This window comes from Clupea harengus, chromosome 15 (assembly GCF_900700415.2).
Source record: "Clupea harengus chromosome 15, Ch_v2.0.2, whole genome shotgun sequence".
Lineage (NCBI taxonomy): Eukaryota > Metazoa > Chordata > Actinopteri > Clupeiformes > Clupeidae > Clupea > Clupea harengus.
In genome coordinates this window covers 4,763,727-4,779,818 of record NC_045166.1, presented here as the reverse complement: position 1 = coordinate 4,779,818, position 16,092 = coordinate 4,763,727, and the positions used below count along the sequence as shown (strand labels likewise).

General features: G+C 39.1%; 1 protein-coding gene across 1 annotated transcript in view; it reads left to right on the top strand.

The window, feature by feature from the left end:
- cnih3 (cornichon family AMPA receptor auxiliary protein 3) overlaps positions 1-16,092 on the top strand; it is a 37,798-nt gene that overhangs the window by 7,371 nt on the left and 14,335 nt on the right. The window contains exon 3 of the mRNA XM_031581766.1: positions 10,288-10,335. Coding sequence (XP_031437626.1) covers positions 10,288-10,335 — 48 coding nt within the window. The remainder of the gene's footprint in view (positions 1-10,287; positions 10,336-16,092) is intronic.

Genomic DNA, 16,092 nt, shown 5'->3' with positions numbered 1-16,092 from the left:
ATGTAGATGTCAGTGTCATGTAGGTGCCATGGTTCCATGTAGTCTGCTCCTTGTTATGTTGAGGTACCAAAAGATAAGGATGGAAAGGATAATGGCCTTTCCACACTGGAAATTCACACCTATGCTCATGTATTTACATGATCTTCCTAAACATAGCCCTTTCAGAGGAACATGCCATTTTGCAGTAAAGAATTGAATAATAAAAGATTTTGTACAATTAATATCACCACACCAGTTAAAGGACCAGACCTCCTAACATGTACAAAAACAATCCTTGTTTTAACATAAAAAAGTAACTTTTTGGCGTGGAAGCTGGTGGGTCAACTATTAACTGACGTTTATCACATGATGGTAGATCACATGTTGGAATGTAATGCCTGTGAAACTACAGTTGCTGTTTTGCTAGCCTATAGAGACGAGTTAGAAAGTGTTTTTCATATATTAATTTTAGTGATGATGTTCATCTTTCTAGTAAGGGAAATATCTGTAGTACTTATTGTACAACAAGTACTTATACAAGTACTTATAGCACCAATTAATGAAGTTAATAATAATAACAACAATAACAAATACCAAAACTCTGACTATAGAGTAGGCCTAAAGCAAATGAACTACTTACACAGATGATAAATAACAGGCCTTTTAAAATTTAGACATAAAATGTGTCTAGTTTAGACATAACCAAGGCCTGCACAATATGTTGTGTAGCATATTGAGTGAGATAGTGTCTGATGTTCCGAGTGTGAACCAACAAGTCGAGACATATGCTACGTGCTCAGAGAAATTAAGTTGGTCATCAAGTATAACTCCCAAGTTTCGTGCATATTTAGTGGGGGTCAATGAAGATTAATATGTTGGATGTTAATATTTTGTGGGATAGCTGGGTTGGCTGAGAATACGTGGAGCTCAGTTTTCGAAAGACTGAGCAGAAGGTGATACATTATCCATACATGTTTTAAACATCTGGCTATATCAGCAATATTTACACCACAGATCTAATTAGAAAACACACCACCTCCAAATGTGGTGACAACACAATACAATAATCTGACATTTGTTGCCCAAACTGGTAATTTGCTGTACATGTGAATGACACTTAAAACTCTGCACAGGCTTCTGTCAAACATGGTCCAAATTAGCAACCTACTTCCAGGATGAAAACGTATTTCTCTTATCGACAGTTACAGTATCAGGTCTGGTGGCGTAGGAGTGAGAAAACATGTCTACATTGCACATAGAAATCATCTGCTTTACAAAACAGTAACAAAAATAGATACATTTTTAAACATAATATCCACAGTCTTGAGAGAGAAACGGTTGCACCGTAGCAATGTTTCTTAAGTGATAAAAAGACCTTTTAATTATATTTTTGATATGGGTTTAAAAATGTAGATCTGTGTCAAATATGACATCTAGGTTTCTGGCCTGGTGCTATGGGTTAAGTCCTAGTGTTTCTAAATGTGCAGATAGTTTCTCTCCTTTGGCTTTTTCATCAATGACTATCTCGGTTGAGCTGGTGAAAGTTTTGTGGCATCCATATATTTAAATCAGCAATGCAATTTACCAAGCAATCAATAGAGCTGTAATTGTTGGGTGTTACAGAATTATAGAGCTGGGTGTCATCTGCATAACTATGATAATTGATGTTGTGCCTCCTAATGACACTACCCAAGGGGTGTACAGACTGAAAAGAAAGGGCCCTAAATTGGATCCTTGAGGGACCCCACAGGTCATACAAATGTTTTTTGAGCTGTGGTCTCCAAGTATCCAAAGTATTCCCAGTTTAGGACTGCGCTCAGATCCAGAAGTTTTTTAGAGTCAGCATTAATCCTGAGGTAATTTACAACCTTGACTAATGCCGTTTCTGTGTTGTGATGGGAACGAAAGCCAGATTGGAAGGCACAGTTAGCATCTAGGAAATTATTTAACTGTTTAAAGACAATTTCTCCCAGAATTTTACTTAGAAAGGGAAGGTTGGAGATGGGTCTAAAATGGTTAAGGACTGAAGAGTCTAAATTACTTTTCTTCAGGAGGGGTCTCACCAGGGCAGTTTTAAGTTCTGATGGGAAAATACCTGTAAGCAGAGAACAGTTGACAATGGCTAGAATAGACAAGAAAGGGAGGTTGGATATAGGCCTAGGGTTTATTTAGGACCAGTGTAACAATGGTCAAGCATCGGGGAGACAGAGGCGAAACTGTTGAATTTTCTTTCTTTTATTTTCCTTTAGAAAATAAATCAAAACATTGCCTTCAGGCTTTGGTGTGAACATATAGCATCAGATCAAAAGCATTGGCTTCTCTGCTGATTACTTCAGTAATAGAAAATGTATATAAAACTTTTAACTTCCCATATACAGTGGAATGGGCATAACTGTAGCCTAAGTGCATAGAGTTACAGCACGTCATTAAAACCTATTTACATTATGGATCAGTTTCTTTTGAAATTAATTTCAATATGCACATGAGCTCCACTTTTATTGAATATGTCCTAATTTGCATAGGCAGAAACACCATACCCCTGGCAGGTACTACCAAGCCAGGCAGTTTTCAGGTTAGAGGCCAGTCTAAAAGCAGCATTGCTATCACCCATTGGCAGTAGGATGATTGGATGAAGATTGGGCCGATGTATTTGTCATACACATGAATGGTGTTTCTGCCTATGCAAATTAGGACATGTTCAATAAATGTGGAGCTCATGTGCATATTCAAATAAATTTCAAAAGAAACTTGTAATACAAAAAAAGTTACTTTTCATGTATACTTTTAGTTATATTGTGGTAGGAGTAAAGGAAAAAATTAAGCCTATTTGGGTGTATTTTGGGCATATTCGATTAGTGTATAGCTCATTTGTCATATTACATTATTTTTTTCAAAGAAACTTGTAATACAAAAAATTTTACTTTTCATGGGTACTTTCATTGTGTAAAGTTTCATTTTGATAGGAGTAAAGGAAAAACATTACATTTTTGGGGTGTATTGTTGCCTGGCGTTATTAGCACACATCTTAGATTGATGAGAATTAAACATATTTCCTCAACTAGGATTTCTTAGGACTTTTGTTCTGGACACCTCATAGAAATGATCTATGCTGAAAAAAATTATTTTACAATTGACCGATCGCCAGGGCCCCGCCCCCTTAGTTACTGTTGCTACGTCCGACACAATTCCCGGAACTGTCAAGCTAAAAGCCATGGCGAGTACGTTAAAAGTTCTGTTCAATGCTGGCGTTTGCTATCGCTAGCTAGGATAGCTCAGAGTGCAATTTTACAGACGGTAACATTAACATTTTGACGGTAACATTTAGATTTTAACATTAACACTTTAGTTGGAGAGACTAGTTATGTACTTGTAGTGGTAATGATACAAGTTGTCATGAACCATAACTGTTTGGGGATGTTCTCTCAACTAGACAGTTAGTTATCATACCTAGCGATAGCGTAGTTCGCTAGATAGATATCATAGCTAGCTGCAAGCAGCTTCATTTACTTTGGAGCAGACATATGTGTGTTTTTCGATATATTGAGGTGGGAGTGGGGTCTCCCACACTGTTTAATCCACCGCCGGCACCTTTCCTCTTGTGTTTTGGGCTTTGGAAATGCGGGAAAAAAACACGCATCCCTCTAATTTCTGTGTCAGATCTAAAAGTCCCGTAAGCACACTGCTTCACCATGCTGCTCAGACCTCAAAGTTGTTGGACCTTCTTCTCTTAGTAGCGGTTGCTAAGGTATGATTGGACGAGGGCCGTTCTAGGGAGGAGTTTCGCGATCGGTCAATTAGTCTGTCGTAAAACGCTACTTTGCCTGGACTAGTAGCCAGGTTATCCTGGTTAGGTTTTTTGAGAGATGGATGGAGCACTGCTATTTTGAATCATTGGGAAAATGTATCCTGAAATTAGTGAATTGTTTATTACTTTAAGTACTGCCTTAATAAGGGCAATGCAAGTTTTTAAGTAGTTTTGTAGGGATGGGGTCTTGTAGGCGCAAGGATGATTTACGTAGATGAGGAGATTAGGGAAGTGAGTTCAGACAGGTCAATTGATGTGAAGGATTCTAGGGGTACACCAGTTTGTGGAGGTGACAGAAGTGGTCTTAGTGCATCCTGAAAGGGCTACAGGTCATGCAGGGGGAGGAGACTGTGAATTATTTTCTCTTATTGTTTACATTTTGTTAAAATTGTTACTGCTACAGGTAGGAGGAACAGAATATTCGATGACATCATGTTTTTATTTATTTATTAAAAAAAAAAAAAATGTTTTACACTTGAGTATCTCCCTATTCTGTTCCCACAACTCATACAGTCCGCATCACTTGTTCAGCTAGTATATGCCACATGAGATTATAGAAATGTGGCGAATATGAAACCATGACTATTGATGATTGATTGAACTAGATATCTATCTTGGGTAAGACTGCACAGTTAAATTGCCAGTCTCTCATATTGTTTGTTAATCTTGTACGCTGAATTTGGATGTATAAAAGATGTCTTGTGTAGCACTGGAGCAGAAGATACTCTGGTTACATCTGAATTACCCACAGGGTTGCTTCAACCAACTGTGGCAGACGTGTCAAATAACTGCCAACAAGTTTGTCCTGTAAGCTGGGGCTTCTCTTGATGCTGCCTGATGCTCCTTATGTGAAAACCTAATGTGTTATTTGCCTAAGAAGGGATGACTTTACTTTACTACAACTTTGGTTGAGTGCCTTGTTTTTCTCATTTTATTATTTCTTTAATGTTGGTGTCCCAACTCCAAATTGGAAGACGCTAAAATATTACATAGTGTTTCCAGGCGCCGCTAAGTTTTCCATATTTTATGTGACAAATACAATGATTTTTAAAGCCAGCACATCAGGATATTCTGCGAGAGGATTTTGGAGCACCGTTGCAGTGCTCTTTGGTTGGATTCCCTTTTATGGTGCATCCTCAGATCACAGTGCATTATTTAGAGGCAAAGCAAAGTAACAGAGGTTACTGGTATGAATAATGCACTAACTTGGCTTAAGGTTTTTAAAAAGGACACTCAAATATGCATGTTCAGGAATTGTTGCAAGTTTTATGAAATAGCCTAATAGCATAACCTGGAATGAGTTGATGTTATTGTGCCATACAGAATATTTATCCAGAACCTTTATTCTAGTGGGGGGTCATTGACAATCTCCAAAGGACGAAGAAAGAAATCCCTGTTCAAAAGCAAAAAATATGGCCCTTAATGTTGTTGCCAAACCATGTTACTTTGTGACTCTAGATGGGAGAATAGTCCAAGAGCTAGAAAAAACTAGCTTCTTAGTCCATGTTTGCTTGTAACACCTGGCTTGCACCCATCCATTAAAGCTCTCACTCACTCACACACACACACACTCACACACACACACACTCACTCACTCACACACACACTCACACACAGAGAGAGGGGCAGCCCATAGTCCTTCCTTTCGTTGCTATGCCTACAAGTCATTCCATGTCAACTGAGAGGTTCCCGCAATACTTTTTGATTTTACAGTCCCCCCCCCCCCCCCCTGAATAATGGAATAATGGATGCCAAGCCAGATCACGAGGGGTAAATAAAACAAACTATGCTGACGTTCGGGTACTTCAACTGTACAAAACAAGAAAGCATTTATCTTGAAATATGCAACTTTTCTGGAGAAATATAATTTAAGTGAGAGAAAATTATTTCAAGTGTTTGTGGGGCTACAATCCAATGAATACAAAAGTTATTAAAAATTTACATTTGGACCTGCTGTCAACAAACTGCTGTAAGTGTATTCATCATATTAAATATGAGAGTGGTCCTATGAATACTTTATTGGCAACCAAGGCAAAGAACAAGAAAAAATAATTGGAAACATTTAGCAAAGGACCATGTATGTATTTTGTATTTTCAGGGGAGTAGACATTAAGTTAAATATTTAATATATAGGCTACTGTAGAACTACTTTTATTCTAGCATATTACTGATACTTCACTTTTTGAATTGATACAATTGTCTGAAAAAGTACTACTGTAGGCCTATGCTTTAAGACAATGTGACATTAGTGTTGAAATCAAGGGAATAATGCCAGTGTGACGCTTGTCTGACCCCCAGCACAGAAACAGTAGTAGAGACATCTGGGGGTTCTCTGGAGGGCACCAGAGTAATGGAGGTACCTTACATTATGAACGGGCGCCAAATAAATAGCAGTGTGATTGTGTCATAATACTCTCCTCATGAAGGCCACTAAGATAACATTGGTACTATCCTGACAACAGCACCAATAATATATTCAACACAACAGCAAATCAATTCTCAGTCTCATAAAATATATTAAAACTATCAATTTGGAACCCTGATTTAATAATTAAATAAACAACTACAACTAAAAAAGGTTGAAGGTTAGGAGTTCTGAATGGAAGAGGTTGGCAGCATTCATTCTTATGCAACATTAAATAGACCAGCATCTACAATCAAAAGCATTTATTCACAAAATGATTAGAAGTAAAACACACCATCAGAAAGAATGTGGGTGTGTACTCCACTGTTTGGTCACTGTAATTCCCATGCGTGTGTGTGCAGGTTTGTGAACATGCATGTGAGGTGGACACAGAACGAGCATTTGTTAAGTGCGGAGGGAAAAATGTCAGTCATGAATGTCTGACCACACTGGTATTCTAAAAAAGTTGTTGGGAAGGCGTCACAACCACTGTCTGCACCTCGGTGTGCTGGCTATGTTAAGGCCAACGTTTGTGTAATCTGTGTGATTACGGTGCCAGAAGAGACTTGGGGTCTTGTCCACCATGTCACAGGGCGTAGTTCAGGTGACATCAGGCTACAGATACAGCGATTGATCAGGCTACAGTTACAGTGATTGATCAGGCTACAGTTACAATAATTGATCGGAGGAGAGGGGTGGACCATTTACACAAGTTCTTTATTAAAACACACGTGAGTTCCAGATTAAATCACACAAATACCGAATTTCAGGTGTACCAACAATTATACGAAATAGTACATTGTAAAGAGAACCAAACATATATAAAGAATTTTTTTTTAATTATATGTGTGTACATACCGTACCAGTCAAAAGTTTGGACACACCTTCTCATTCAATTGTTTTCTTTATTTTTATTATTTTCTACATTGGAGATTAATACTGAAGACATCAATACTATGAAAGAACACATATGGAATTATATAGTAAATAAAAACGTGTTAAACAAACCTGAATATGTTTTATATTTTAGATTCTTCGAAGTAGCCACCTTTTGCTTTGACAGCTTTGCACACTCTTGTCATTGTCTCAGTCAGCTTCGTGAGGTAGTCTCGTGAGGTAGTCTCGTGAGGTAGTCTCGTTACATTCTGTCATCAAGTAATGCACTCATATCTGCTGTGTGTGTGAAATTTCATGAGACATTGATGGCACTATTTTCCAGATGGTGACGCTGTACCATAGGCACATGGAGATGGCATTATGTTCACTGCATAAATAAGTCTGTGTAGTTTAAAGTTCATCATTGGATACATCATGCATAACTACCATACCTCTGTTGTGTTTTACATCATCAATTTCATCATTTCACAGGACTTTAGATTGTCTACCATGCAAACCTAGCAAATGTAGTGTAACAATGTAATGTGAAGTGTTTCTATCAGGAAGGGAAAACTGGTGGAAGAGAGGTTTTATATTGATGGTGAGGTGATTCCTCATATTGTAGAAAAACCTGTGAAGAGTTTAGACAGGTGGGACAATTCCACATTGAGTGACCGAGGACAGGTTTCAGAGCTAGAGGATTCATTGTTAAGGCTATCAGTACCATTGATAACACCTTCTTGCCTGGTAAACTGAAATTGTGGTGCTTTCAGTTTGGGCTTTTGCCATGCGTAAGGTGGTCTTTGACTGTGTATGAAGTTCCTATTTCAGGAGGTGTAACATTTTGAGAAGGCAGTTCGGAAATAGCTCGGGATGCTATGTTGTGTAAGTACTGAAGCTTTGTATGGAAAAGGAATATTGGAGTTACCAATGACCAGCTTGGTGGAAGAGTTCAAATGTGGCCAGACCAGAATGGAGATGACTGTCACAGTCTAAGGATCCATTAGTCAAGAACACTGCTGCAGATGTGCAGTGTTTGGTAGCGTCTTGGGGTCATTATGTTTCCAAATCCTGTCACCTCCATGCCAACAAACAGTTTGGAAGGTATGCCAGAAATAAACTTTTTCTCTCCTTTCATCACAAACAAAAGCACTTTGAACTTTAACTGGGCTAGGGTATTGTGGTCAGACCAAACAAAAATTAAGCCCTTTGACTCCAAATGGTGAAGGCAGGTTTGGCATAGATATAAAGATGGTGAAGGTGGGTTTGGCATAGATATAAAGATGGTGAAGGTGGGCTTGGCATAGATACAAAAATGGCTATAGAAAAAAGTACCTAATACTAAGCATTCAAATACAGTGGAGGATCTGTGATGCTGTGGCGCTGTTTCTCCTCCCAAAGCCCTGGCAGTACTGTTCACATTCATTAGAGATACCAGGAAGTACCAGCTGATTTACAATCAAAATCTGACTGCCTCTGTAGATCCAAAGCGCAAATCAAAATACACAAAAAATATTAAAAGGGACACAAAATCAAGCGTTTGCCTGATCTAAATCCAACACCTGTGGGTTGAGCTCAATAAGAAAGTGCACAAGAGAAGACCCAGGACTTTGCAAGATCTGAGAGAGATCAGCATTGAGGAATGGTTGCACAAAATACCTATCTGCCTGAGGCTGGCCCGGTAGAGAGACCCATCTGCCTGAGGCTGGCCCAGTAGAGAGAATGAAAATGGAGAGAAAAGGGAGAGCAGAAGGGAAGGGAAAACATATGAGCCTACATGCAGCACATACATACTCAAGGATACATACTAGACTATCAGTGGGTGAAGATGGGGACGAGTCAACAGCCAGAATGATACATACTAGACTATCAGTGGGTGAAGATGGGGAAGAGTGAACAGCCAGAATGATACATACTAGACTATCAGTGGGTGAAGATGGGGAAGAGTCAACAGCCAGAATGATACATACTAGACTATCAGTGGGTGAAGATGGGGAAGAGTGAACAGCCAGAATGATACATACTAGACTATCAGTGGGTGAAGATGGGGAAGAGTCAACAGCCAGAATGATACATACTAGACTATCAGTGGGTGAAGATGGGGAAGAGTCAACAGCCAGAATGATACATACTAGACTATCAGTGGGTGAAGATGGGGAAGAGTCAACAGCCAGAATGATACATACTAGACTATCAGTGGGTGAAGATGGGGAAGAGTCAACAGCCAGAATGATACATACTAGACTATCAGTGGGTGAAGATGGGGAAGAGTCAACAGCCAGAATGATACATACTAGACTATCAGTGGGTGAAGATGGGGAAGAGTCAACAGCCAGAATGATACATACTAGACTATCAGTGGGTGAAGATGGGGAAGAGTCAACAGCCAGAATGATACATACTAGACTATCAGTGGGTGAAGATGGGGAAGAGTCAACAGCCAGAATGATACATACTAGACTATCAGTGGGTGAAGATGGGGAAGAGTCAACAGCCAGAATGATACATACTAGACTATCAGTGGGTGAAGATGGGGAAGAGTGAACAGCCAGAATGCAAAGTACAAAGTAGTGGGTACACAGCGCGCTCACAAGGTTACTATTATGAGGATACGCTATGAAGCAGGGAACCATGTCAATGATGGTGTTTGTTAGTACAATTATGGGTAAATAGGCACTAAACATATACATATATATGATGTATCAGATGCAGAGAACAATTTAAAGTTTAATAGATATACAAAATTAGTACTACATCAAAATACAAAACTTGTTGTCGAAACACCCAAGGAGAATGATGGGTGGATTCAACATAGAATGACCAGGTCTTATGGGTGAAAGTCCGAGCAGTTTATTCCATTTGGTATAGTAACATTTAGTTTATAAGATTTCTTCCATTTGGTATAGTAACATTTAGTTTATAAGATTTCTTCTCACTCCCGTATCTTGTATTCAGTTATTGTACTCCTTTCCAATGAGAGCACTGTTCTGTTTATGTAAATATGTTTGATCATGGGGTATTTAACTGTTCTGTTTATGTAAATATGTTTGATCATGGGGTATTTAACTGTTCTGTTTATGTAAATATGTTTGATCATGGGGTATTTAACTGTTCTGTTTATGTAAATATGTTTGATCATGGGGTATTTAACTGTTCTGTTTATGTAAATATGTTTGATCATGGGGTATTTAACTGACTTACTCTATTTGCTTTTTATTTTCAGCGTGAAAGGCTCCGGAATATAGAAAGAATCTGTAGTCTTCTGCGAAAGGTGAGTTCAATAGAAATTAAAAGATCTTTCCTTGGTTCATTTTCTTGCTTGTTCTCTGTGTTATTTGAGTTACATGTACATTCAGAAGAAATTTCTATATTTATTTAACTTAAAGCAGCTAGAAGGAGTTTGGGTCTAATATTAGTAAGGAAACTACCTAAAAGCAAAATTAACCAATCAGGAACATGGCAGGTGAAATCATATACCTATCAGGATGAGCATGCTAGCATCCATGTGGTAAATGTAGCACAGCATACTTGTGGTAAATGTGCATAATACATACAAACATAATATGGTCTATACAGTACATGATGCATACAAAATTGGTAGATGATAAGAGGGGGTATTGTCAAGTATTGTAGAACAACTTAGTGGGTATACAGTGTGCTCGTAAGGTTACTATTACAAGGATATGTAGAGTAATGGAACAGAAAACTATTTTGATGGTGGCAATTATTTATAATGCAGGAAAATGCTAGCACAGAGTATGGGGTAGAATAAGTGTATGACAGTGTGGTTGGGGTGGGTATGTGTAGGCCGATTGGGTGGAGATTGGGTGGAGAGACTACAGCAGCATCCCACAGCGAAGATTAGACTAGACTAGGAGGGGAAGAAAGAGACAAAGTGAGTGGGTAGAAGTTTGGCTGCCAAAATGAATATATGTACTTAATGGATATGGTGATGAGGAACAGCCCTGGTTAAACAACAAACAAAATGATTGGTCTCACCCAAAAAAAATCCTCTTCTCTTGCAAAAAGGATCAGAGAATCAAAGTAACGTATAATCCACGATTTCCAAACATGCAAGTAAGAGAGGTCTATAATCCTCCAGTTTTTCTTTTGTTCAGCACACTGCAATGGCTTCTCCACCTGCCAGGAAGGTATTCCAGGTGTCCCACACATGCACTGCCAGGGCATGGATATTATTCAAAGGCCTACTTTTTCTTTTTGGGCCCTCCTTTCTTCCGTCTCATAATGGACAAAAGCTTCAAGGGACTTAATGTATGGCGTGATGTGTATCATTTCTTTGTTATTTAGTTTTTTTCCAGAATGATTGCCATGTTTATTTCTTGATGATTTATTGTCCTTAACTAAAGTTGAGAGACGTAAAAGAACTGACTTGAATTATTTATTGAACTCATTTGCACCTCTACAGTGTCCATGGACAAGCAATTAACAGTTGGGCTTTCTAGAAAGAAGCCAATTCATGATAAGATTATTCCACAGGAGGGAGGCTTGGTAGCTGAAGGCTCTGCCTTCTAATGTGCTTTTTGATATTCTTGGAATTACAAAGGGATCTTGGTGGGCAATAGGGGACAACTAATTCCTTGAGGTAATTTGGAGCTAAGCCGTTTAGGGCTTTGTATGTTAGAAGGAGTACTTTGAAATCAATTCTGCTTTTGACAGGGAGCCAGTGCAGAGAGGCAAGTACAGGTGAGATATGTTCATATTTTTTTAGTTCTAGTGAGCGTTCTGTATAAGCTTGAGTTGTTGCTATATCCGGACAGAAGAGCATTGCAGTAGTCTAGACGCAATGTAATAAAAGCCTGGATTTGTTTTTTTGAACTCACCCATAATGCCCCACCAACATTCAAACCCCATCAAAGTCCTCAGCAACAGGCAGGTCCACTGACACTAACTGGGCTGCATCCCTTCCAGTACAGACAGAGGGACAGAGAGAAAATGAAACACCAGCACAGCTGCCCCAAACACACACTGATATTTCTGTCCTGATAATCTCAAATAGGAAATATCTAAATGAACAAAACCTTTTCCCAGGACAAAAGACAAAACAAGACAAAATAGGTTCATAGCACCGCAGACTTTGGCAAACCAAGTTAATAATCCACACAGGCACAAGTCACCTCAGACAGCATCAGGAGAGAGTTTGGAAGATGTTATCCCTTAAAGGTCGGCATTCCCCGTGGGGAATATGTTGGTCTTGTTGTCAATATGCCTTGAAAGCTCTGTGAGTTTTTGTCCTAGAGACATACAAATAACACCCCCAGAAACCCTGAACCTTCTACGTTTGAAATGTATACAGCTTAAAAAAAAACAAAAAAAAAACAGCACTTTGTAAGGAGAAGGCACATTTCAGTCTGAGTGAGGTAGCAGCTCCTAATGACCCGCCATTTGCAAATGAGGGCTATTCATATGATAAGAGTATGGTAATTTGGCGATTGCTATTGGGTCAGGGTGTGGCATATACTCATAACTATAAAGTAACGGGTGTGTTCCCACCCGACTGTATTTAACAGGATGCAATGGAGCGTGCCGTGGAACATGCAAGGTGTCTCATGCCAGAACTATCCTAGCTGTTTCTAGCTAAGGGAACCATCTTAACAGTTGGTAGCTGTTAGTGTGTGTAATATGAACGTGTGTTAATATATGAAGCTTTAATTAATCGTTGTCGTCATCATTATAAACCTTAACAAGATCAATAATTAAATGCCGCAGATTTATGCTGACGTTTGGCTACAAAGTTTCTTTGGGAAAAAAAGCTCTTCTGGTTTCTTCAACCGTTGTCACTTCTCACAAATCGTGTCTTACACCTTTGTACATACTGGGTATAGCAATTGTAAGGCCACTTTTAATATCAGGAAACATCCATGAATGCCTTCTCTCTGAGCTCTCTGGCCTTTAGAGACAAAATTGAGTCTATGGTCAGCAATCTCCAAGCTGATGTCAACTCCATCAAATTAGAGTTAAGTACAACAGCTGGAGCCATACAGCAGACTATCAATCTTCAAGAGGAGAGGCTGGATGCTGTCGAGGACTCCTCCACTAAAACCAGCAAAGTTATGACTGAGCTGGAAGTAACAGTGATGACTCTCAAAAGTGAGGTTCAAGCGCAAAGACCTAGAGAACAGGTTGAGGAGGAACAACCTAAGGATCATCGGCATTGCTAAAGCTCCAATGCTCCAACTAAGTTCATCTCTAGCCGCCTGAAAGACCTGTTGAATCTCACTGATTAACTCTACCTAAATCCAAGAAGTGTGTTCTTGAGTGTTCTTGAGTGTTCACTCACTCACATCAAAGAGCAGATTCTTCACCGTGCTCAGGAGAAAGGACACCACCTTCTGCACAAAGACAAACCTGTGCACCTCTTTGCTGACTTCACAGCTGATGAGGCTAAAAGAAGGACTGCTTTCCATGAGGTGAGGAGGACGCTGCGGACCATCTCGGGTGCCCTGTTTGGCTTCTGACATCCAGCCACTTTTAGGATCACATTGCCTGGTGGAACTGAGCATCGATTTACAGACCCACAGTTGGCTTTGGACTACATCAAAACAGCCTTGTCTACGGACTTCCCGAACCAAGAATATACACTGGACTTTGACTGGCTGCAGATTGTGAAAGTTAACCACTCATGTATCTTGAATAGCTAGCATATTGGCTAATGCCATAAACAACTTTTAGTTCATAGCTGACATTTCGTAGTGTGGCAGCTTTGCAACAGAGCGAGAGGATTTGGTGGGGGTTTTTTAAACAGGGGAAAGCAGAGACAAATTTGAAAGAACACATTTTTTTTTAAACCTCGTGGACAGTTCATACAACCAGCGCCAAAATGATGGTATAACTTTAGCTAGCTGCATTACTCTGAACTATTTATAATTTTAATATTAGTTATTTCCATTTAACAATTACATAAAAAAACTCAGAACATTTTTCTAGTGCCAGTTTGCATGTTGCCTATTTTCTAGCTGTATTACAAATGAGCAAAAGTTATCTTTGATGTTCTGGTCAGGTGACGGACTACGGGCAGTTCGTGAGAAAAAAGAGGATGAATTTGCTGTGTATCATTTATTTACCGCAAAAACATATGTGGATTGACTAAGGTAAGAAGACTTTTTTGGTTATGATAATCATTTATCACTCAAATAACATCTAACATTAGCAAGTTATTCAAACAGCCAGTTTGTTTTCTTAGATAGTATGTACTTGTGAGTGACAGATTTAGTGCTTACTTAGCCAACACTAAAGGCTGAGATATGCTTCTATGACTGCGTTACTGTGTGGACACACAGTTGCTTCGACGGAGTCGTGAACCTTTCGAGGTTCTCCGTCGGTTGGTGGGTTTCGCAAAGCAATTCACCGCCAAAACAGTAGGGGGACTGAACAATCACGACGATGAAAAAAAAGATGGCGGACCAAACTCCATAGATGGTTGTATTTGTACATAAAAGTTGTTTGTTTGACTTTTTTTTGCTTAGATTTTTTAAAGGTAACCGAGAAACAGACACTGTGCAATGTAAAAACCCCGTTATTGTAACTGGAAAATACGTCTGAGGGGATTTGCGAGGTGTCTGAGCCAGCTATCTAATGTTAGCATGTTACTACCCACAAGGTAAACAGCGATGGATTGGATCAATCACAGCCCTGCGGTCTCCGTCGTTTCGATGGATAGTTACAAAATCTGGGAGGTGGGGGTTTGCAACGACGCATATGATATGGATTACCATAAATTAGGCTTAAGGGATGCTCTTCCTCGATCCGATGTCCGAAATTAAATTGGTTAGTGATAGAAACGTAGAGTAGTACATTGCGTTAGGTTGGTGAAATCTCAATTTTCTCAACTCTCTTTTTACATTGAATGACCCTGTGTAGGTTAATCTTAGCTGGCTGGCTAAACAATAACATTACAAGATGGGAAATGGTGACATTATCAGCTAGCATTCAGTTTAGCGTATCAAAGCAGAACAAATTTGTGGGCTACGCATTTCTACCATCTCTGACTTGAAATAGATAATAGTTATTTTTGTGTAGTTATGGAAAACATTATGTGAAATCAGATACAGAATTGTCCTTATTACCTTTTGTCAGGTAGTCACCTCGCTAGGTGGTTTAACTAGAGACGTTTTTTGTGAAATGACTAAGTTAACTTGCTAACCTCACTGCATAAAAGACAACAAAGACATAAACCTCAGATGCGATTGGTGTAACATTTTAAGGTGGTATGACTTCAAATAGATGATGGCTATTTTCTCACCTCTGAATGTGTAATTATGGGAAATTGGGAAATATATTATAGTTTTGACTGATACGACATACCACTGTAAAATGTTACATCAAGCGCATCTGAGCTTCATGTCTTGGTTGCCATTTACACAGTGTGGTTGGCAAACTAGTCAGTTCACTCAAAGGTACCCTGGTAAAACTACCTACTGAGGTAACTACCTGACAAAAGGCAATAGTGACGACATCTGTGATTTCACATAATGTTTCCCATAATTACACATTCAGAGGTGTGAAAATAGCTATCATCTATTTGAAGTCATACCACCTTAAAATGCTACACCAAGCGCGTCTGAGGTTTATGTCTTGGTTGTTGTTTTAATATTGGATATTATTATATAAATATTAAAATATTACTGTATTAGTGCTGTCAGTTTAACGCGTTATTAACGGCGTTAACGCAAACCCATTTTAAGGCCGTTCATTTTTTTTATCGCGAGATTCTTTTTTTTTTTAGATTAACGTTCTTTTTGGCCTCGCAAACTGTGTAGTAGGCTAACGTTACGGTTTGAGTGAATGGTGAGCGCGATACGGCGAAATGGATGATAAAAAGCTTCTGAATGGAAAGTTTACTTTTAAAAGTTGTGTTGTGCAAAAGAAGCGAGCTTCACTGTTGTCTGAAAATGTCAACAGGCAGCTGGCTGAAAGCAAAGAAGTAGTAGGCTTACCTTTTATTGGTAACTTAACTGTTACGGTTTATTGTTTCTGAAATAAGAGGCCTGACTGCTATGTTCCCAGCAAA